Raw genomic sequence first — 24,429 nt, 5'->3', positions numbered from 1 at the left:
CTAATCAAGTAAAATACCACTTAAACCTTCTTCAAAACAACTATGAGGAAGGATATTTTTAAGGTTATTATGAGTCTCTGATTCCATAAAATTCTGCAAAACATACTTTTCCCGCATGACTCAGTGAGATCGTTTTATAAAGGTATTGGTTTTCTTGCATGTACAAGGTCAGAAGTCAAAGCAATAATCCACAGAATATAAACGAGTAAAAAATATAATTCTTTGTCTGCAAAGAGTTTTCAGTCTGTTATGTAAATGACTAGATTCTGTCATGGTTTGACCCCTTACCAGAAAAGGCTGTCATGTCAAACAATGACAGATTCATAGAGTCATGGAATCATAGAATGGCAGGAGCTGGAAGGGACATTTAGAGATCATCTAGTACAACTCCCTTGCTAAAGCAGGTCAACCTAGATCAGGTCACAGGAATGTATCCAGGCAGGTTTTGAAAACCTCCAGAGAAGGAAGGAGCGATTTGCCCTCATGGCCAAGAAGGCCAATGGCATCCTGGGATGCATCAAGAAGAGTGTGGTCAGCAGGTCAAGGGAGGTTCTGCTCCCTCTCTACTGTGCCCTGGTGAGGCCTCATCTGGAGTCCTGTGTCCAGTTCTGGGCTCCTCAGCTCAAGAGGGACAGAGAACTTCTGGAGAGAGTCCAGTGCAGGGCCACCGAGATGATCAGGGGAATGGAGCATCTTCCTTATGACAAAAAGGCTGTGGGAACTGGGGCTGTTTATACTAGAGAAGAGGAGACTGAGGGAGGATCTTATTAACATTTACAAATATCTAAAGGGTGGGTGTCAGGAGGTTGGGACATCCTTTTTTTTCTGTGGTAGCTAGCAACAGGACAAGGGGTAATGGGATGAAGCTGAAACACAAAAAGTTCCATTTAAACATAAGAAAAAACTATTTCACTGTTCAGGTGAGGGAGCCCTGGCACAGGCTGCCCAGAGGGGTTGTGGAGGCTCCTTCCTTGGAGGTCTTCAAGACCCGCCTGGACATGTTCCTATGTGACCTGATCTAGGTGACCCTGCTTCTGCAGGGTGGGGGTTGGACTAGATGATCTCTAAAGGTCCCTTCCAACCCTACCATTCTACGATTCTATGAAGGAGACTCCACATCCTCCCTGGGCAGCCTGTGCCAGGGCTCTGTCACCGTCACAGTAAAATAGTTTTCCTTAAGTTTAAATTGATTATTTTTCATAAATGTATGCTAGAATACTGAAAACAGAAAGTGCATCAAAACAAACATTGACCAAAGCACAGCTAAAGGTTTGTCCCCACAGATTTAGAAAATAAATGTAATAAAATGAGGAAAGGCAAATGAGGAAATGTCAAAATGAATTTCATTTCATATTTTTAGAATAGGAACACACAGAATATTTACTCAGGTTTTTGCTTATTTGCTATACATACATTTCTATTCTAAAAGTACTTCTTTCTCCTCCTGAACAGATTGTATTTGTGGAATCCACCTTGCAAGGCAAAATTTTGAAGAAATTGTGTATCATACTTCTGTATGATTCCAGCATTGCCAATGCAATGTGAGTGCAAAAAGTTGAAAATCAGCGTTCAGGATTTAGGAATTACTCTTGTAATTCACAAGGGCAATCTTTTTTTATTTATTCCATGTCAAGAATGATAAAAGAAATTGTGACATCCTTTCAGATACTTGGCACATCACATTGATGGCTTGCCTCCACATGTGACTTTTCTTCTGATTTTCCACTGCTCAATAAAAGTTTCAGTTCATATACTCATGAATTAGCATGTTTCTAAAAATACAGAATAGTGAATGTGTAACACAATAAAGTATTCTTCAGTTACACAGGTTTATACTCAGGAAATGTATACAGTGAGTCATAGAATCATAGAACGGTAGGGGTTGGAAGGGACCTTTAGAGATCATCTAGTCCAACTCCCCTACAGAAGCAGGGTCACCTAGATCAGGTTGCAAGATCTGAAAAGACCTGTTCTTCAATAAGTAAACAACATGGCTCAAATTTTCTCCCCAAGTGATGACCCCTTTTTGCTGCTTGATAGTCTAAAGAATCCAGAATTTGACAGTAGCTGCCAGAATGAGAATTCCCCTAACAAAGCCAGAGTAGGAGGAACTCAGATAGTAAAAACTGGTGAGGCCTACATTTTTGCCAATAGCTTCTCTGACATCCCCACAAACACTGCAAGATATTAAGAAGTAAAATAGTGGTTTTAATTTTTTGTTCCCAGTGGCTTGTGCTCTCTTACCCAGTTGTGGTAAACTACAGCAATTGATAGACTGTTGTGACATATTTTGGGCCAGAGCAGTTCCAGTTTGAAAATCAGCCATAAATGTTGGCACCAAAGGCGTTTCTAATTTAACTGAAAATATCTCCCACCAAACTGTTCTAGTCATATAATCTCAATCTAATATGTCAGTAAATGACATGCAATTGTTTTATATCCTTTTGTCTTTTCAGTTTTGTGTCCAGTAGCAGAATTTTTTCCACCTATACTGTTCAGATTCAGAAGCAGGACAAAGAAATCTTTATCTAGGTAATTTTGGGAGAATATCAGTGGTGTAATAGGATACTTTTTGAGCAGGACACGAGAAGATCTCTATTTTAATGAAAATATCTTGAAACTCATTAATTAAAATATTTCCCACACATGTCATAAAGACACAATCTTAATTAGCTATTTTATACAAAATCCATCCTGTATTGTTACCATGTATTATTATAACAGTCAAAGGAAAGACTGCCTTGTTTTATGACGATGGACTAGAGAGCTTAATTCCCAGTTTTCTGTCTAACTATGTTTTCACAAGCTATTGAAACACCCTGGTCCTTAAGTTGTGGCTCAAAAGTTCATTAGTGTAACCACTCATTTTAGAGATGGGCTTTCTAAATAGATCTTCAAATCCGACAGTAGTAGTTTCAATAAAATAATTCATATAAAAAGAACTGTAATGCTAAAATGAAAGAAAAAACAGGAAAAAATATTGTCTATATTTTTCTAATTCTGAAACATTAACCTTACAGAAGTTTCCCTTGGTTTAGTTCATCCAATGAGGGGACAGAATCCTGTCTTCTTAAAATGCTTCCTGCAATAATGATGCAATTTGATGCTCTTTTTAGTTTTAACTGTTTACTTAGGCAGTCTGTCATTAAGCACTATTTCAGAATTGTGGGGAAACCCAAAATGAAGGAAGCTGTGGAATTCCTTTCAGAGTGCTCAAACACACTGGTGAGCAAACCCAGTTTCCTTTGGAAAAGGGATGATTGTAGTTTTCCCAGTTTGATGATGACCACTTTGACTACTATTGGATCACGCTAGAAGGGAAGATCCTTAAAGCTCATGATTACACATCTGAACAAGCAGGAATGTTATTTTTGGAAAAAATAATCAATTACTGGCATTTTGAAAAAGTACCTCAGAGGTAAGTAGTTCTTAACTGTCCTCTAACCTCAGCCCTCATTTCAAATTTCGCACTGTTACTACACAAGTCTCAGCAAAATTCTCATGAAAAAACAGACACTCAGAGTAAAGTGCACTGAGAACAAGACTGTTGCCTTATCTGCTTTCATTCGTGGTTCTCAAATGGTTTTGTGAGATGGAAAGTGAAGCCATTGTCTTCCTTAGACTCCATCGCTTATCATTTTACATGTATTTTGTAATTTGGAGAATCTTCTCAGTGTATAAATAAATGTATGTGGGAGTCTTTATTAAAACATTGTCAGCCTCTTATTGCCTCACAGTCTGCCGCTACATATTGCTTTGAGGTATGTTTCCAGATACAGCATATATTTGAAAGTTTCTAAAATAGTATCAGGTTCTAAAACCTTAATTTTCTTTATGTTTAGTAGGAGACTAGAATAATTCAAAACATTAACTATTTTTAGATTTCAGTTGTAAATACTACTTTGATTTATGTATTAAAACATTATACAAGGGGGAAAAAAAGTAACAAAATACCACCTTTTAATTAATTTCCTTCTGAGGAAATCAAGTGTGAATTGTATTTTCCAGTGCAGAGTGGTTTTAATTTTTTTTCATATTTTAGTAAAAACTGCTTTTTTAAAGCTCCTGATTTAAAATTCTAACTAATCATGACATAGAATTAGTCTATTTATGGCTACAAAAAGCAAGCCTTGTTCTCATTATGCAGTAAGTACTAGCTGTTTATAGATCTGACAGTTTGTTGGAAGTGATCCAAACCTATAGTGCTATTATTCCTTAGTAAAATTTAAACAGCTGTAGTCATGTAATTCAAAACCCTGGAAGTCTGCTGCAGTGCTTGTTCTACTTCAGTATACCATGAATGCAGGATGCAGCCAGTCATATAAAGGATTCTCTTCTTCACAGAATGAAAGAAAGACGTGAACTACAAACCTGAATGCAACCTGAAAGATCCAAATAGATGAGCTTGTGACAGCCTTTTCCAGAGACCAGGTACAGTAAACCTTTGCCTGTGAATTTTCTGCAGAGAGTTAAACTCAGATACTGTAAATTGGGGAAGCTGCTTTGCAAAGAAAACCCAAAACCAAACCAAAAACAAAACAGAGAGTAAATTATTAGAAGAGTGTGTTACAGAATCAAAAGTAAGGAAAAAGCCATAGTTAAAGTGTTCTGAAAATTACTGTAAAGAAAAGATGTGTGATATGAAATTGAATTTTCTCCTTGTTGAAATCTGAAAGTCCTTTTTTTCTGCTGCACTCTTTCCTCTGCTCCTTGTACTGCAAATTACTGGGGAATAGCGCTATCATAAACCATATTTCACCGTATAAAAGCAGGATCATTTTAGAGTTACCTCAAAAAACTGCAAAAACAAACTTTTTAAAGTAACTGGGATTTTTCTGTGCATACTTTGAAAGCTAATAAGACTTTTTTGTATGAGTTTGCTGGGCTGTCTTTGCCATTGATTTCTCAAGCAGTGCCTCCTGGAAATGAAAACCAGAACTCTATCAAAGGACGTAAAATGCATAAATGCACAGAGCTTCTCTGGTCATATCACTGTTTAGAAGAGTACTACTAGAAGAATCTGAAAAAACAGAAAGAGATGCAAAAGGGAATTATTCAAAAATGAATCAGCCAATGTTAGCTGTTGATTACTTTTTTAGGAAAGTGTTTCTTCATACTAAAAGTTAGTTAAAACAAAGCAAACTGTAAGTGGAAAATGTTAATCAACAGCACTCTGCACGAATCTATACTCTGAATATACTTACATTTCCATCTGCAGCTTTGGTTTGTAACATACTGAAACCATTCATTTTACTGAACAGTATTTCTAACTGGAACAAATAATAATTGCCACAAGCACCACAAATGAAAGCATACAAAAAATCAAAACCTAGAATTAGGACATGCTGCTCTGGTAGACATTTAGTTGTAGGGATATAGTCATGCAGTTCTGCAAGTCAGCAAAAGTAGTCATTTTAAAGAAAGATGGGAACACCCACTGAGGAGCTGGCTGCTTAAGGAGTGGCATATATTTTTGGAACTGGCTTTATCCTTTCAATATGGAATGCTGAAACATGCTAACTTGAAACAAACACACAAAAAAAAAGGAAGCTGGAAAAGAATGTTATGATTAAAAAAAAGGTAATTAAAATATTAAGAAATGACAGATAAAGTTACATTTCATGGAAAAAAGAAACAAAGACAGACAATGTGCATCAGAAACAGATATTAGGGTATAAGGGCATATGTTTGTGGTGTATTTTTTAAATAGAAACATTTAATTAATGTTAAATACAGAAATAGAAGTATCCTTCTTTGTAGAAGCATAAGGCTTTTGCATTTTAGTGGCATATTCCATAGAAATGAGACGGGGAAATCAAACTCAGAGAAAATACACTCTCTGAGAAGTATATGTTGTTAGAAGGTTGCACCACTTAAGACACAGGGAAGCCTTTCTTACTGTATTCACTTATTCTCTTACTGTTTCACTTACTGTGAAAGTAAGTTACTGAAGACTGTGGTCAAAACCTTTCAATACATTTGAAGAGATATTGATTTTCTTTACACATCATATGACCCATTTTTATGATCTGGGAATTTTAACAGGTACTGCCTCTTGTCATTTTTAAAGCTGGAGCACACAGACTATTAACAATCTTTGTGCATGTGTTACAGCTAAGTTCTGTAGGAATTCTTTCATACTGTTTTTTTCAATTAATTTTGGCATTAGTAACCTCAAGATGATTGCTTTAAAGCAATTTCACAAAATGATTTTCTGACATTTATTCCTGATAGACAACATTCATGTCTACTATATGCAGCAGAACTTTTCAGAGGGAAATTGTAGCTGATGATTTGTGTTGTCTAACATAGAGGTTAAAACATTTGTATGGAATAGTGGGAGAGAAAAAAAAATGATCAAACTGTTTTGAGCACACTCAGTCTACATTTCAGATGTTCCTTGTTCCAGCATTGGACATTTGATATACAATAGCAAACTTATGTGTAGTATTATGAAATGCAATACTGCCACCTCTAAGAACTCTGGACAAGTCACCTTATTTCACAGGAGCTGTAGCGAGCCAATGTTTTTGAGATGACATGTGAAATGCTTATCAAAATTGTCTGCCATCAAAATCTGCCTAGGACAGCCACTTTTTGTACATCCTCACAATGTCAGAAACAATGAGCTTTGCATTTTGTCCGAAAAGTGACAATAAAAAAAGTGTTATCTTACAGTTTTAAATCAGAAGCATCCTGGGAGAAATTCTTATTAATGAGGTACAAGTTAAATACAAAATATATTTTGTCAGTGGAGAACTTCTGTTTTAAACATTTAATTGCATTGAAAGCTTCACTTGCTCTGGAAAATTCTTTTGGGTACATGTTATTTATGCATCAAATGAAATGAATGCTTCTGACTTCTGGTGGCAACAGCATGTCCAGGTAACCAGAGGAACATATGCTGAGATAAGCTATAGAGCAGTTCCAAACCTCAACATAAATATATGGAAATGTTAAAGGACAAAAATATCAGCCAACATGGAGAAGAATCATACTGATGAAGAGATGAGTGGCAAGACTGGAGCCACTAAATTGAAATCTTTGCCAAAACAAATGTTATTTGTATGAGGATGTGACATTATAGACTAAGAAAAACAAAGTCCAAGTGTATTACACAAATGCCAAAGAGAAACACAATTCTAGGCTATGTGGGGCTGATGTTGAAAGGAAGATAGTAATTTTCCTCAGAGGAAAGAGAAACAATGTACAGCTATCTTCAAATCTAAATACATCTTTGTGATGGCTGCTATCACTGACCAGAATGACCCTTTTCCATTATGGCAGCTTTTAGTGCAGCAATTCTACCTATTAGGCAGATCTCAAGTCTCGTGGAGGGATATGTCTGAAACAGGAATGGCAGACCTCTGTCAGAATTCTCTGCTTCAGCTCACTGACCTTCCAAATAAGAGTTTGGAATAACTCTTTCTTTTGCAGTTGTCACACAAGGCCTTGGCTCACAATACATCTATCCCAATTCTTTAAATCATCGTAGTATTTTTTATATATCCCAGCCATTTATTTTTGGAAGCCTCAAAGTAGACACGTGATGCTACTGTCAATCACTTGAAGTACGGTAATTTTAACATTCCAGTTCAAGGAAACATTATACACTCCACAGTCCTACAGAGCACAGAAGTCTTTTCACATGATTGAAGATTGGCACATGTTTACATATTTTGCTATACCAAGATTCTTGTTAGCCAACCCTGGTATCTAAAACTACTCTGTGAACACTTCTCAAGCCAGTAATACCATGTACAAAATACTTCCTGTTTAGTTCTATCTTCTCTAAGGAACATCAAATTTGAGTAATTATAAGGCTTCTATGTTGTACGGACCTGGAAAAGTGGTTTTACCTATATTGTTCTATATATCCTTCCATTAGAATATAATGGAAACAAACGTCCTAGCATGAAGAATGTTTCACAAATGTCTAATAGAAAGTCAAAATGTCAGCACTTATACATGGAAAAATAATAGTTGAATGTGTCTCTTCTGCCATACTGTGGTCACCTTTAGCTATCTCAGTTATGAGGCAAAAGGACCATCAAGATAGCTGGCAATTCAATACTAATCTACTCTTAAAGAAGACAGTTTGTGCTTTTGAAATACATTCCTGCAATAATGGATTTGAGAAAGGTGGTATCAGTAAAAATAGATATGTTGATGGAAGGCAGCCACAACCTGAAGAGAACTGAAGGCACAGGGAGTGGTAAGAAAGCATTGCAGGGTATAACATGATGGGAAAAGCTTTGAAACCCTCAATATGAAAGCAGCACAATGTCTTAACACAAAGACTTGTAGCATGGGAATCAACCGGTAAAGATTAAAGTCCATGCCCAGGTTCAGAGCTATGATTTCATTGGGATTCCAGAGGTTCAAAGGAGTAGCATGCACAACTGGAGGGCTGCAATGAAAGGTCACAGAATATTTAGGAATGACAACCCAGGAAGGTGAGGACGGGTTGCACATGCAAAGTTATGCCTCAGTGCATGGAGCTTTGCATTGGAATGGGTGACAAGTCAGTTGAGAGCTTATTTGTAAGAGTTAACAGCTAGATCTATGAGGTTGGCACTGTGGTAGGTATCTGCTACAGACTGCTTGATCAAGAAAAGAAGGTAGACTAAACTTTCTTTTGGTAGCTGAGGAAGCTTTACAATTGTCTATCCTGGTTACTCATGAGAGACTTCAATGACTCTAATATCTGCTGGAAGAATAATGTGACTATGCACAAACAATCCAGGAGGCTTTTAGATTTATTTTAATATTAGAAAAAATATTAGAAAAATGTGCACAGTTCAATGTTGGTTCTAAGAAATTCTTAATTAAAGCAGATTCAAACATTGCTTTTTCATCATAAAGAGCAATTTTGTGTTCGGAAATGTCAGATTTTCCACATAGGTTTATCTGTCTCTTCCACTCATATGATACCAGTATCTAATTATATATATGAACAATTTTTTCCCTCTGAAAGTAGAGGTGCAACAATCAGCCCTGCTTGTCTTCTACAGATATGGAATTTCAGATAATTTACCTGCCTGAGACAGCCTCTTCTGTGTGTATGTTATCTACTATTTCAGAAACTTTTGTTTTGTAGAGATTGTTGCAATTCTAACAAAATATTAAAAGATAGATGTCTGACACTAGAAACAAGACTTATACATCCTTCAGGCACTCTGCTACCAAATTTTGAGTCCAATTATCCAAGGTAAAGTTGCAAAACTCCTATTAAACATAGTCATACTTTTTGCCTTAATCTGATCTTCAAAAATAAATGATCTGTCTAAACTGAAATGGAAAAAATAGCCCTGATACAGATATCCAATATGAAAAATGTAGTATGATGTAGTAGCTTTCTAGAGTTAAGAGATATATGTATTTTTTTATATCTTTAAAACCGCATTTTCACAGGGTAAGCCAAATGCATGGTTTGAATTTCAATGCAACAACAGGTCTGTATATTCTTTTCTGTGGAGGCTGTGACTTCACTGATATCCTGCAATACTGGCATACCCAGTGCCTTTTTGGAGAGCAGGACCTTACTGACAGCGATTGCACAACTCAGAAGAACATGGAAGATTAAAATCATCCTTAAGGCTGCTAAGACACAGAAACTGGATACCTCTTGTACGTTTTTGCCCTAGCACTAAATGAGACACCATTGTAATTTTACATGTGAACCTATACAAGCTACTAACAGCAGATGCTCATCTTGGTATTATAACTGAGCATAATTTAGTTAGCAGACATCCCATAATAATGGTAAAACATTCCAGTTCAGACCCCAGAGATGGAAAGGAAGAGGTAAGGATATTTCCATAATTATTTATTATCCTGCTTCCCCCAAGTTATTACCTTTCTATTTCCAATCTTTCCTGGATAGAATGAGTGATCACATTACTGGTACAGCAAAGAATTCAAAACAACACAGAGAATTCCAGCTATGATTCAAATTATTAAAACACATGATCAATTTACACTGACTAGCATATAGCTGACAAAAAGTAACAAATAAAATTTGGATTTTCATGTAAGGTATAGAGTTGTCAATGCAAACACTTGTTCACACTGTGAACTAACAGAATCTAAGCGCAGACAGACAACTGGCAACTACAGGAACAAAATGAAGAACTCAATCAATGGGTTTTCAAAGGTAATATTAACAACTGGCCACACAGCCCAGAGGGATGCAGTAGTGTGCACAGACAGGAGTGTACAAATACTGAGAATGCCCTAGACATGTTTTGAACTAATCTACCAACGTGTTTAAAAATGAAAAATTTCTTTGCTTTAAAAAGAATTTTACCTGATATTAGTTATTTATTGCATCACCTTTCCTTCATATAAAAACAAGTTTTTTGAGCCCAAAACAACTGTTCTGTTTTAGAAACAGAACATCTGTGTAATGATCTGCACTCAGGATTAGATTTCGATACCTCCCCAGGTGCCAAAATCAAAAGGGACTGTTCACAACACAAAGATGTCCACAGTCATGGAGAAAATGTAACTAAGGAGTTAACTCAAATAGCAAAGTATTAAAAAAAGGTTTCAGAAGATGTGATACTGACTAGCAAAAGTAGGAAATTTGGGAGACAGAAATGGGTAGAAATTACAAAAGCCTCGGGTGTTAAAATGTTTCTAAGGAGACATGATCTTGTGGCCAAACTTCACTGAAAATGAGGAAAAGAGTAGTGCACAGTACTACTAAGGGAAATTCAGGGGGGAATGTAGGCCAAAAAAGCCCTAAAAATATTGATGCCATTTTGGACGTGGTTGCAGGGAGCAGTCCTTGTCTTTCCCTAATAATAATTCCTAATGATTGTGTTTGGCTTTCGTGGAAAGGCGAAAGCTCCTCGCTTGCCCCTCTGTACTCTCCCTCCTGAGGAGGCCAGACCTGGAAGTGGTTTGAAGCAAGCCATGGCCAGGACCTGCAGGTTCTCTTTGCACTCTTCCTGTGCTCAGATGACACACAGCCTCATATGCTCTTGCAAAAGATTCTTTTTAGGTCCTTCTCTGAGCAGTCCAGACAACTTTGTCTACTTGACATGGGCTATGAGAGACACTTAGTAGTATCAAGGTTAGTTATGATAAATCGAGGCTCAACATGAAAACAAGCCCACTCTTGAATACGGTCCATAACTGGGGATTCGACAGGCACTAGGTGACTTTCCCTAATCAACATAGAGAAAGATGGAAAACATCAACTTCAAGGTCCTATTTCAAGCTCATCTTCTAAAATGAACTGAAATATAAAGAATATTTAGTCTGATGCCATTTTCCTGATTAGAAAAGAACCTTCTGACAAAGATCAGTTAGAAACTGGTCCATATTGTTTCCCGTTTTTAATCAAAGTAAACAGTAGACCAGAGATAGTAAAAACAACAACAAAAAAGAGATAGGACATGAAATTTTCAAAGTATTTGTGAGGTTTCTAGCAGTATGATGCCTGAGTACTTGACTGAATGCTGCATATTATGTACTAGTCTCCATGAAAAGGTCTGTTTCGTCCCTTCTAACGTTTTACTTTTTTTCCATCACAGGGATCCCACATAATCCAGCTGTGCCTCCTCACATCTGTACAATAGTGATTAAGACTATCCAAAAATATCAACTGTTCCAGCTGTTACAGAAAATAATTGGGGCCAGCTGAATGTCAGGATGCAAGTAGTTACTATTATACTACTACTTCTTCTCTGTAAAGCATCTGACTGTAGGAGGACAAGGAATAGGAGTTTGAGAAACAATGAAAGGGAAAATATCTTAAGAAAAGCATCTAGCACTGTTAAGCGGAATGCCCGAGGCCTACCATGTGATATCTACATTTATCTTCATGAGAAATACCTAGATTGTCAGGAAAGAAAATTGATTTTTGTGGCATCTGATTGGCCAGAGGACTTAAAACACATGCTGCTAGCAAGAAACAGGATTCGTAAACTGAAGAACAATATGTTTTCCAAGTATAAAGTACTTAAAAGTTTGGATTTACAACAGAATGATATTTCAAAAATCGAAAGCGAGGCTTTTTTTGGTTTGAATAAACTTACCACACTCTTACTACAGCACAACCAAATTAAGACCTTATCCGAGGAGATTTTCATTTATACACCGAGTCTAAACTACCTACGTCTTTATGATAATCCCTGGCATTGCAACTGTGAACTAGAAACTCTTGTTGCAATGCTACAGGTTCCAACAAACAGAAATTTGGGAAATTATGCCAAATGTGTGCACCCAATACAACTGAAAAATCAAAAGCTAAAGCAGATAAAAGCTGAAGGGCTATGTAGTGAAGAGGACAGGCAGGATCCCCAAAACATAAGGCAGCAGAAGCCTGAAGCTGTCAAACAAGAATTTGATTCCTCTGTGTGCCACATGTATGTGTTTCCTGTACCAACTCTGAACTGCAAAAGAAAAGGTTTGTATCCCTTATGGAGAGATTTTTATTCCTTACAACTGGATCCCTTATAATTGGATAAGGGATTCTTGCTCCCTTACTAAATGTATTCACAAATCATTTACAGCAAATTAAAATAGTACTAGTACTTGCTTTATCTACTTTAACTAATACCATTGTTTTCCTCTTATAACTACAAGCAACAGCTATGAATTCTTTCTGCATTTTACCTCAACTCCTCATCCCCAGTTCCACAGACATTCTTTAGTACTCTAGTATAAGATATATTAAAAAAAATCAACAGGCATAAAATTAAGCACATACTTAAGTTACTGAAGGGCTAGCACCTCACTAGTCTGATTTTACAACAATAACTGTACTGATGGGCCAAATCACAGCTGTGCTGAAATTGTTGTGCTGATAGAGAAAAGCACGGAATGTCTCTCCTGCTTTCCAGTCTACAAACACAAAGAGAGAAAGAGCTTTGACAGAAGTGAGCTGTGAAGCAGGACTGAAACTGCCAGCTGTGCTTACAATGCCCCAAGGAACCTGATTGCAAAGGAGAGTCATTGCATCCTCACATTTCCTCTGCAAGATTTCTTCTAAAGGAAGAAATTTTATGTTTTTGTTCGTGGAGAAATATCTCCTCTGTTTTCTTCCAGCACTCAGCAAACATTTCAAAGTCAAAGGGCCATCAAGAAATCTGGACACTTGGATTCATTCCATTCCTAATCCTTCTCATGCTCCTAAAAGCCTCAGTTAAGCCTGAAGGGTAAACCAGTTGGGGCAGATATCAACACAAAAGTCCACGTTTATTTGAGCTTTATATTTCCTATATTTTATCCCAAGATGAAACAAAGCAAAGAACAAAAATATTTGGAAGAAGGTATTCCTTTAATGTTACAAATCTGAAATAAAAAACATTACTAGAAGCAGCCAGAATGGGGAAGATTTCTTTCCCAGTTTTGCAAAGCACAGCCTGCAATATTGGATCACTGCAGTGGGGATTTCCCTACATGTACCTTGCAATGTGTTTGTTAAACTTCTGCTTCTTTTAACAGTGACTTAAATTTATTTAGTGACTCTGTGTGCCCTTATTCTCTCATTAATACCAGAGCCAAGCTCAAAAGTCAGTACAAGGAGATAGTATCTAAATACAAAGAATTAACTGTTTGGATATTTGATTACATGGTTTATCTGTTACATATGTCATAAAAAATGGTCCATGTTATTACTTTTTCCACTCTGTTAAATTCCTTTATTCTTCCTACAGCTCACTTTTCTCTTTGTTTTACCATGCAGCTACTACATCTTTTTTATTAATGATTTGTGCTTTTTTACTGGCCCAAATTTATTAATTTCTTAATATTCACCTACTTTACTTTCCCTGCAGATAGTACCTTAATTATTAAATTACAGATTACTATCTTACCTATTCTTCATAGGAAATTAATTATATCACTATTACTTTATGTCTCCAGTAAACTATGCTACTGAACAAAAACAAGGCATGTATTATAATCTTAATACAAAAAAGGACTGACTTCAGCTCTTCTCATTTGGAGGTACGAAAGAGAAGAGCTGAACACATGAATGTGATGTGAATCTTCTGAAAAGAGTTACTTTTTTCTATATGCTTATAGAAACTTTCAATGTGATCTGCTCTTCATGGGAGTTTCACAGGCTTTTATGATGTTTTTGAAATGGTTTACTGTCTTTGTAACTAATAATGAAGGAATATACTTCATTCTCTACAGGAGTCTACTACAGGGTACAGGAACATTCTCCTTCAGGTCAAGAACTAAATAATCTAGGAATTCCTGAATATCTAGCATGGACACATTGAGCATGTTCAATATTTTTTAGGAAGTAACAGATCTACAGTGCATATGCTTGACAGCTGGATGCAGCTATCCCACAGACATTTGGGATTTCTAAACATGTGGTAATCTTTGATGAATGCATTGTACTTAATGTCTTTGCATATTATTACTGTGCACAATTTCATTGGAATTTTCATCATAAAAAGGAATAGAATGCACACAAAATCCTAGGGAAATACAAGAATTTCTCTAAATCCACATGGACAAGATTTCAGAGTAGGAAAAAAGGTGTATCAGTTACAAAATCAGTAAGATGACATGAAAAGCTGCAACCCATTATCCTTTACAATGGAGGGGCTGGTGTGACAAGCAGTGTATTGGTACTGTGTATCTCTAAGGAGATATAACAACGGATCAGTAGTTTTCAATTAATGTCACAAAGTTCCTGAAAGAAACATCTTAAAAATACATATAACCATTTGTATGTTCTGCTTGATGAACAATCCTTTGATTTTATCTCATCAGAGCAGTGATATACCAGATCTTTCAGTACTTCAGAATGAAAGTATTCTGTCCTTGATCCTGTTTTACCAAAAAAAAAGCAACAAAAGTTAGATATAAAAGTAACTTCTGGGTTTTTTCTGTAAAAGAAATTGTATTTGCAAGAGATGTTGAAAAAAATTTGCTTTCTTGTACTGCCAAACTCTCCAAGTCTCTAAATTCAAGCATTATTTGTATTCATTTGGTGATAAATAGGCCCAGAATCTTTGACATCTGCACAAGCAGGAAGCACTCCAACTATAGCAGGCTAGAGTAGTTATAGTATTGATGTATTTATAATAACTAAGCTCTGCTCAAAATCAGATATAAGGCCAGAAGACTCTGATATGTTGCTTTAGTCTTGAGAATACCTGATGTATTAGACATCTTTAGAACTTCAGAAGTACACTGACAAGAGGAATTTCAATACAGATCCAGAAACTCCTTGCTTCATTGAGAGATGGTCACATAAGAAATAGCACTCATTTTCTTGTAATAACAGCCCAGAATTAGAACACTCATTGAATAAACATAATTCTGGAGATTAGGTTTATTAACATTATCTTGAGAGGATTAAAACCAAAGTTTGTACTTCTCAAGAAAGTGCCCTGACTCCTGGACTAGAAGCTGTTATTTCTGTAACTCTCCTGCAAGGAAAGCTGTAAAGGTACACACACAGATGGCTGAGAGGTCTTAAATATTACTAAAAGCTTACATGACTATAACTGCAGAACTAGAATTATGACTGCATATATTACTATAATTCTATAACAACTAGTATTTTTTGTTGCTGATAAAATTTTGAACTTTGCATCTTTTGGCAACACAAAACAAAGGATGTAAGACTACTCTATATTTTGATTATGGAAGAAGTTCACAAACCAATGCTATTTTTTTGTATAGTTACTCTGATTTCGTTCCTTTAAGTGATCAAGTTCTTCACATGCACTTTTTATTAGTACAGTATTTTCACTACCTACCCTATCCCTGTGCAAATGAATGGTATGGTTCTATTAAAATAAAAATATAAAACACAGAAAGAGACTTTCCTATAAGCATTAATGAAGCAAGGAATTTTCACAAGAAATGTAAAGATACAAGTGAACACAGCAATGAAATTTGGAAGCTAAAAAACCAAATTGATAGTGAGGGCAAAAGGGAAAGAAAACAAGAAACAATGCTAGATTGAGAAAACTCTGTACAGCTGTGATACCTAAGCAGTAAGAATAACCTAAAGTTTCTGTCTTTTCATTTTTTAAGATTTAAAGAAAGTTCCAGGTAACATACCTCCAGATATAGTTAAACTTGATTTATCCAACAACAAAATTAGACAACTACGAGCCAAAGAGTTTGAAGATGCCAGTGAGCTGAAGATATTAAACCTAAACAGCAATGGGATAGCTTACATTGACCCTGGTAAGAGTTATTTCAAATATTCATTGAAAAGTTATTTGTGTTTCATTAATTAGAAACTTTAATAGTGTCTCCATCAGACATAAATGTGGGGAAAAATATTTAAAAATCTAGAAGTTGGTGCTAATTTTACTTTTTGTACTGCTCAATTCATAAAGGTTTGCACTGAAATGTAGTTATCATGGAAGTCAATGAAGAGAGATTGATTTCAACCTCCCTTTCTTAATATCAAGCAAACTAAGTGCAAAAAAAAAATTCTGAAGGTTAATTATTTCCTAAAATGCTAAAGTTGAATGATTTTTTAAATATCTTTCCCAAGTTGAAGAAAACTTGTCATGTAATGAGACTGCTTTTAAACCATATTGGACAATAAAGTAAAAGATAAACCAAAAGATTTAAACTCTTTTGGGTTAAAAATTACTACGTACAATTCCTCTTCAGTTATATCTTGTTAGAAATCAAGGGGCCTTGTTGGCAATTTGCTTATCAGCTGTGTGCATTCAGGTTTGGATTATGAAAGTAGACACAAGGAGAGAGAAAGTATGAAGCACAAAGATCCTTCTGTACTAGCATTTTGGAAGTTAAACAGATGTAGGAATTGGTACTATCATGAAAATGATACTTATGAGGTTTAACATCACACATAATGTATTTAAATTAAGACTTCAGCCATTAAAAGAAACAGTATACTTGCTAAAAGTCTGAACAACTTTCTGAAATGTAACTCAAGCATTATTATGGAGCTCCATGCTTATTATCTTCCATACTCTAAAATACTAATTTAAAGGTTCTATACACACACACACACACACAAATACATATATACATACAAAAACTACCAGCTCTGCACATTGTTTAATAGATAATCCATTTCCATATTTCTGCTTCTGTGCCATGGCAATAACAGTAGACTTCTGTGAACAAATAAGGCATTCATTCAACTCCACGCTATTCTGCACTCATGCATGCTCATTGCTTTATAACTTTAGTAGCAGTACTACTCCTTTAAGGTCAATATATTTATATCAATATGTCACTTCTAAAAGCATAAGCCATATTTTAAAGTTCAATATTTGAAAAGTCCTTAGCCCCCCAAAATAAATAAATGTACAATTAGAATATGTTTTTGCTGTTGCAGATATGCATGCTTTTTTCTAATTTACCTTTGTCAAGTACCAAGAACTGTTTTTCTATTGACTAGCTGCTTTCTCAGGCCTAAATGCCTTAGAGGAGCTGGATCTATCCAACAACAGCTTGCAGAATTTTGAATATGGAGTGCTGGAGGATCTTTACTTTCTAAAAATACTGTGGCTGAGAGAAAACCCTTGGAGATGCGATTACAATATTCATTATCTTTTCTACTGGCTGAAGCATCACTACAATGTTCACTACAATGGCCTAGAATGCAAAACGCCCGAGGAATACAAAGGGTGGTCTGTTGGAAAATATGTCCGAAGTTATTACGAGGAGTGCCCAAAAGACAAGCTGCCCATTTACCCAGAAACTTTTGATCTGGACAAAGATGAGGAGGAATGGGAACGACACAAAGAGCAATCAGTTCAAACAGTAAAGAAGCACGGTGTGATTGTCACTGTGATAGGCTAACAAGGGGATCTCTTTTTTTTTTAGTACATTGAAGTGTTTGATACTCTGACAAAGCAAAACACACTGTTTACATTTTTTGTTAATTGTACTGATTGTCTGTAGGACTACTTGCCTACAAAGATTTCTGTTTCTTGCAGTTAATAATTACAGAATGGCATTAGTTATACAGCATCCTTCGTCAAGTAGTTTCTGACCATTTGTTGTGGACGTTCTTGTGAAATATTTTGGCAGATGTTTGAAACTATACAGTATAAATCGACAGACAAAAATGTACACAATGTGGTGGGGAGGAGCTGTCTTATGTAGGAACACGGTTGCTGTGTTGACACGGAACTTGCTGCAGGATTGTGACCAAGACACATATTTCTTGAATGTATTGACAGTTCTTTGTATCTATCCGTTTCTTGAAATATTCCAAGAAAACATTTCTAAGATTTTTGTATCAGTTTCCTGTTGTTTTATTGTATATGAAAAATCAAACTGAAGATAACTGTAAATACAGTTCTAGAAAAACAGGAATGGCAATTGTTGTACTGATTAGGATTCAGACCCAGGAGTTGTACTTGTTGATTTACCAGTGTTTCTGTTCAGTCTTGAGTGAGTAAGTCAGCCCCTGCCACTTCCGTAGCTGAGCTGCCTGAAACCATGAGTAGCCAAAACATGGCTGGTTTCCAGGTTCCAACTCCACATGCTCATATTTGCCTTGTTTGGTGTTGGCAGTAAGTGGAGCTGATGTCCTTCTAGAAGCATTTTTGGTTGTCATGGCAGTTTGACACAGGTTACATGGCATCACTTCTAGGTGAAGAGAACCACATAAAGATTGCTGCAGTCTGTATCCAACATGCCAGTGCCCATCCAAACGGAAGGTAAGTCTAAGTATGCTTTTGAGTAGTCACTAAAAAGTGTGGGACATTCTCAAAGTCCATCCTTCCCTCGTCTCATTTGTAAAACCTGTATTGAAACACCTCCTTACCACACACTGTCTATATGAATATACAGTCATTAAGAACCATGATTATTCTAGTGCTGTGGTAACAGAGCTATACAAATGCCCCAGCTAAAGAGAAAAGGTTACAGATAAAATTCCTTGCCATGCAATACACCAGCTAAAAGGTTTTTTATAAAAAAAAGCCAGTTTTACTGAATGACTATTTTTAGCTTTCACATAACAGTTTTTTCCTTTAATTTCTGCATCAGTTAATAATGAACTAGCAGAACTAGTGTCTCTTACAAATAATTACTACAAATCTTTTTTTACACGTCGAAAGGTTAAGTAACTCCCCAAGTTCACATGGTGGACAAGTAAGAGATCCTGGGTTAAAATTTCAGTATTCTCAACTCAAGTCCTAGACTGATTTCCTGCTCTTAGATCAGTGTGAAATACCTAAGTGTAGGGAGGATAGAGATTCAGAGCCAAAACTTTAAATATGTGATGTGAAACACTCCGGGGAGAAAATTTGCTCCTTTAAAGTTCTGCACACAATTGCAGTGTTTGTGGATTCCTCTGGTGCTTTAACCACAAGCCCAAAAGGTCACACATTTTGTTTTAGAAGTGCAATACAAAGCACTCAGCACTTTTCTGCTAACATGAAATAAAAGAACAACATAAAAGAAAAATTCAGAAGTGATTATCCATGGTAGTAATGCCAAAGAATCCCTAAGCAAATACACCATAATATTATCTGCATTCCTTCATGTCCCCCAGTACTCAGATTATGAGTATATTTAATGATGCTTTACTGATAAACTGAATATTTTACCCATTTCTTCTGCAACATCTTTTTAAAACTTCATAGCAAATACAACAGTGTCTGACTGATCCCCACTCCTAAGAATACCTTGAACATTATCTTAATCATTGAAGGTTAATCTTGATAAGACAGAACACAGATGAAAATTCCATTTGGCCAGTAATATTCCCTAAAAATGTGGTATTTTCTATAAACCTAAAAGTGATTACAGGAAAAAAATCTGTCATAAGTAGTAGTCAGTATTAAGTGAAGTACGCCTCCTCCTCTCAAATTTTAGAGGACTAGTTTAGTACAGAATGGAACAACTGGGGATGATTGAAAAGGACACACAATGTAACCACAGCAGAACATCTGTTAATGTCAGAACAGTCAATGGAGAAAAGCTGACTAGGAAAAAATGAATTTATAAACCATGTTAGGTTAATTTCTGCAAAGAGTCAGCATTAACAAAAGAAAATCCCAAACAAACTAGCTTGAGGTAGGCTAAAGTCTGAGTAGAAAAGACGATCCAGAAAAAGGAGTATATGATAAAAGCTGAGTTAGAGGTCTCTGATCAGCGGGTCATCTCTCTGGTCAGCAAAAGGTTTGCAATTGGAAAAGCAGTGGAATAAGACTGACCACCACAAGCAGCAGCCTAATTGCTGTAAATAACAAGTTCCCAAGTTCAAAGGCTCTGGGGATTAAACGTGACTCTTGGCACCAAGGGCAGAACCTGGGGATTGCAGTGAGATATAGAACAATTGTAGAAGCCACAGTTAAGCAGGGGTGGTAGGGGTGGTGGCGATCCTTCAGGGTTCTCAAACAGTGGCACCAGAAAGTGTTGCATCTGCTGAATGTTCAAGGTGGGTGATGAGCTGAACGTGCTGCTTATATCTAACAGAAAATCTTCTGTAGTTAGAGCTATTAAGTATGAAATGTGTAAATGAGGGACACATCAACAAGAACACTCTAGAAGAACAAGGTTCAATATCTATCTTGCAAATCAAGGTTCCAATGTGAACTTATGAAATCAGTGTCATTTCAGAAGCTCCATGAAAGAAACATTTGTGTAATAACAGAAAAATGAAATTCAATACAGAGTGGATCTGCCTAGACCTCTAAGAATCAAGAAGTGAAAAGATTTTTAGCAGTCAAGAGAAGAATGGACTGAAGTTTTGAATGCTGGAATTGTTCTTGCTACTATTTTCATTATGTGGCCCATGAAGCTTTCACGGAGCAGCTTGAAGTTCTCTTAACCACAATGCACTATAATTTTATTCCTTACTATCTAACATAATTGCATATTTCAGTTTTTGCAACTAGAGAATTGTTATAAAATAGAGCAGTATTCAAGTGCTGGTTTAATTTCCTATAGTTAAAAAGAAGAGAGAGTTCTCCTTCAAAAACTAGCAGGAACACATTAAGTTTTTCAGCATGCTGGCATTTTCAGACACCTATACTGAGGATGTGACAAAATAGACAGTAATTACAATTGCAAACAATGTAAGAACACAAGAATGGAAATACTAGATTGGGACAAGGGTAATACAAGTTCATATGCTTTCCTGACAGTGTCCAGTGGCAAACCATTTGAGAAGACTGCGTGAATAGGAAAAGAATATAGGAACTATAAAGACAGGAGTCAATCCAAGGAAAAAGACAAAAATACATTTGAAAAGCATACATATAGAGGAAACAACTAATAGATGACAAAAACTTAAGTATTAAAAGGTTAATTGCCATTTCTCTGAGCTTCTCAAAATGTACAGTAAAGCCAAGTACATTCTCCATGAAACATCACAGCCACAAACCACAATTTAATGTTGACATTTCTTTCTTTCCGTACTATTTCATCACAAAATTCTCAGAAGAAAATCATGGGTCTTCCTTTTCTTTTATATGCTTTTGAAATCCTTTCTTTCAGAAATTACTCCCTTGATTGTTCTTTTTCTGTTCGTATCTGGGAAATAACTGCATGATAGTGTATTGTCTCCCCGATACACAGTATATCTACTATGAATTCTGCTTTAAGAGATAAAATATACTCTACAGAAGCAGTGCCACTCTCTCTACACAGCACATGTGAAACAAAGTTGTTATTTCGTGCTGTTTTGCCATGAGAGGATGGTGTGAGCTCTACTGAGACTAAAACACTGTAACATTTTCTGAGGAAATTTTAGCTCCTGCACATGAATGGCAGCTTTTAAATGTACTTCCCAGTCACACACAGAAGCCAAATGATTCTCTAAGATTACTGAGTGGGTGGAGTAACACCACAAAGAGCTGAGCTGTAAGCCGTGCACCTCATAGACTCACTTCTCTCTGGCACAAGAAACATTTGCTTGCCAAAGACAGTCTGAGCTGGAATCATATAACATTCATATGTAGATACTAAACAAGGACTGCTATTTCATGCACACATCATCTACTAAACTTGCAGTACAAAAAACCAACTTTTTACAACTGCAGCTAATTACATTACAAAAATAATAACACAATTAGTCAGCTGCATAGACCTAAACCTCAGTTAATATCACTGCTGGTTTACCATTAACAATGAAACCACGTTGCCAAAATCTCTGTCATCTTGGATTTATTTAGATAGATGAGGTCAGAACTAGCTCAGGGAAGTCTGAATGGAAAGGTTCATCACATCTGCAGCCTATTACTGAACAGACAGCTCAATGCAGTTTGTTAGCTGAAGAAATGTCAAAGGAAGAGAATTTCAGTATGACCTACAGTCACTAAAATACATGGTAAAATAGTTTTGCAATAATTTTATACCATCTACAAGAGCTGCAAAAGAATAACACAAGTAGGCTTTATGATCCATATCAATGAGTTTTAGCAGAAGAAATGTTATTAAAATAAATAGCAATAGTACACTGATATGTTTCATTCTTAAAAAGAACTACTGGGTATCTCCAAAGTTAGAAGAAACAGCTTTATAAATCAATGATTTCTAAAAGCCTAGCTTTCAGAAAAAAGCTGTAATGTGAACCATCATATATGGTTTGTCACAATTAGTTTAAAATGAATAGCCCTGAATAGGTGCAAATTCATGTAATCTTTGATTTGGAGCTTACATAAATTATCAACAAAAATGGAAATGTAGAGATATACAAACTGAATTTAGTCTTTGATGTGTAAGGTAAATGGAATTGGATAGCAATCAACATACTGATATTCCAACTGATACAACCAACACGCTGATACCTCTAAATGAAATAATTTTAACTATTTATGAATCACTTAAATAACGTGACCGAAAAGGCAAAGTGTGTATATAATTTAATTCTATCACAACTGTTCCTCACATGTTTTTAGCTTTAAACATTACTAGAGATTTAGTTTTGTGCAAATACATAAAGAGAATAAAATCAGGAAAGGATTAAACATTTCTAAGTACAGCCTCCAAAATGGAGGCAACACAGCTGTGCATGACTTTTTTTCGCTTGTTTGTTTTATTAGTTGCCAAAGTTCATTGTAATATTAAACTAAATTATTTCACTGAATAACTTGCACGCTGATATCATCGAGAATGTTATTTTATCCTGTGGCTTAAAAGCCAGGACTATTATCAAATAATCTTTTTATTCTTGGCCAATTGTTCTTTTCCATCACCACTCAAGAGAGTAAATTGTTCTCACCCATAATTACACAGTTTCTTTCTAAAACAAAAGAAAACACTGAAATTGTTATTGGCTGCATCAACAACTTCAACCACGTATTATCTGATTAAATAATAAATGGATTGTAGTCTTAAAACACTAAAATACACTTTTTATTTGAAAAATAAAGTCATTTTCCTTCTCTTTTTTATGTCTTTGCATAAACAGTTTGGCAGTAGAATCAAGTGCCTATTTGTGCTAAAACTTGAACATTACATTCATGTCTTGAACCAACTTGGGTTCTCTTCTTTTGGGGTGTTTTTTGTGTGTGTTGCATTAAAAGTTCAAAGTAGTTTGGTAGAAAACAAACCCGCTTGTGTTCCAGCTTATCCTCAGATATCAGAGGGGCTAGGGGTGGCTAGGTTTAAATCCTGAGTGATATCCTGGTCTGTATTATTGGTCCAGTTATGTTCACCTTCTATGAACTACCACAACTATGGAGTCACTAATAGCACACTGCACACTTAGCTGGGTCACGCTCCACGGACTTGGTCAGACTCAGTGTGGCAACACCCAAAGAGAAACTTCTACACCCAGCTATATGAATAGTGCAGTTTATTAAAAGCAACAAGTTATTCAGATTTATGGATGGACAGCGATAGTGACTGTCTACAAAAAAGCACGTGCAAATATATGTATGAGTAATACAGCACACAAAGTTAGAAAAGACTCTATTGAGATTTCTAAGTTTAAAGTTCACATCTTACTCAAAGGTGTCCCTATGGTGGGGAAGAGAGGTTCAGCCCATCAGCTGATCTCAGGAGTCACAGTCAGTGATGGATTCCTCCCTGACTTCTCTGTGAGGGTGACAGAGCACTGGAACAGGCTACCAAGAGAGAGTGTGGAGTCTCCTTCCTTGGAGGTTTTCAAGAGTTGCCTGGACACATTTCTATGCAACCTGATCTTGGTGGACCTGCTTCTGCTGGGGGGTTGGACTAGATGATCTCTAAAGGTCCCTTTCAACCCTACCATTCTATGATTCTATGACTTAGTCACAATGGTATTTTCCCATAACATTTCCCCTTTGTTAGGTCATTTTTATAATACTTTTACCTTCAAGGTGGAGCTTGAGTGACTCTAGTCATAAATACCTTTATTAGAATTGGTGTAAAATTCTCTCTCTTTTCTTTTAAAGGTATAGGCTAAGAAAAATTCAAAAACCGTACTCAGTGAGGGACAGTCACACCTTGGACGAGGGTAACCTTTGGGATGGAGGTGTGTTTTGGTATTATAATGACATCATAATGAGC

At 36.1% G+C, this 24,429-nt stretch overlaps 2 protein-coding genes across 2 annotated transcripts in view; one reads left to right on the top strand and one right to left on the bottom strand.

Moving 5' to 3' along the window:
• Positions 1–24,429, bottom strand: part of FBXL13 (F-box and leucine rich repeat protein 13) — an 87,104-nt gene that overhangs the window by 35,921 nt on the left and 26,754 nt on the right. The window contains 2 exon segments of the mRNA XM_062020297.1: positions 4,372–4,501; positions 18,354–18,573. Of these exon segments, the coding sequence (XP_061876281.1) occupies positions 4,372–4,501; positions 18,354–18,573 (350 nt within the window).
• Positions 11,662–17,831, top strand: LRRC17 (leucine rich repeat containing 17). Its single transcript, XM_010209448.2, has 3 exons — positions 11,662–12,418; positions 16,021–16,176; positions 17,375–17,831. Exons 1-3 carry the CDS (start codon positions 11,662–11,664, stop codon positions 17,776–17,778), a joined length of 1,317 nt encoding a protein of 438 aa, XP_010207750.1. The 3' UTR covers positions 17,779–17,831.

Source organism: Colius striatus, chromosome 1 (genome assembly GCF_028858725.1).
Source record: "Colius striatus isolate bColStr4 chromosome 1, bColStr4.1.hap1, whole genome shotgun sequence".
Classification (NCBI taxonomy): domain Eukaryota; kingdom Metazoa; phylum Chordata; class Aves; order Coliiformes; family Coliidae; genus Colius; species Colius striatus.
This window is presented reverse-complemented; position numbering and strand designations above follow the sequence as displayed.

Excerpts from the sequence above, each read along its gene's own strand:
- LRRC17 (XM_010209448.2), top strand. The coding sequence starts at position 11,662 with ATGCAAGTAGTTACTATTATACTACTACTTCTTCTCTGTAAAGCATCT. Across the intron at positions 12,419-16,020 it reads TCTGAACTGCAAAAGAAAAG|ATTTAAAGAAAGTTCCAGGT; the intron begins GTTTGTATCCCT and ends TCATTTTTTAAG. Across the intron at positions 16,177-17,374 it reads GATAGCTTACATTGACCCTG|CTGCTTTCTCAGGCCTAAAT; the intron begins GTAAGAGTTATT and ends TCTATTGACTAG.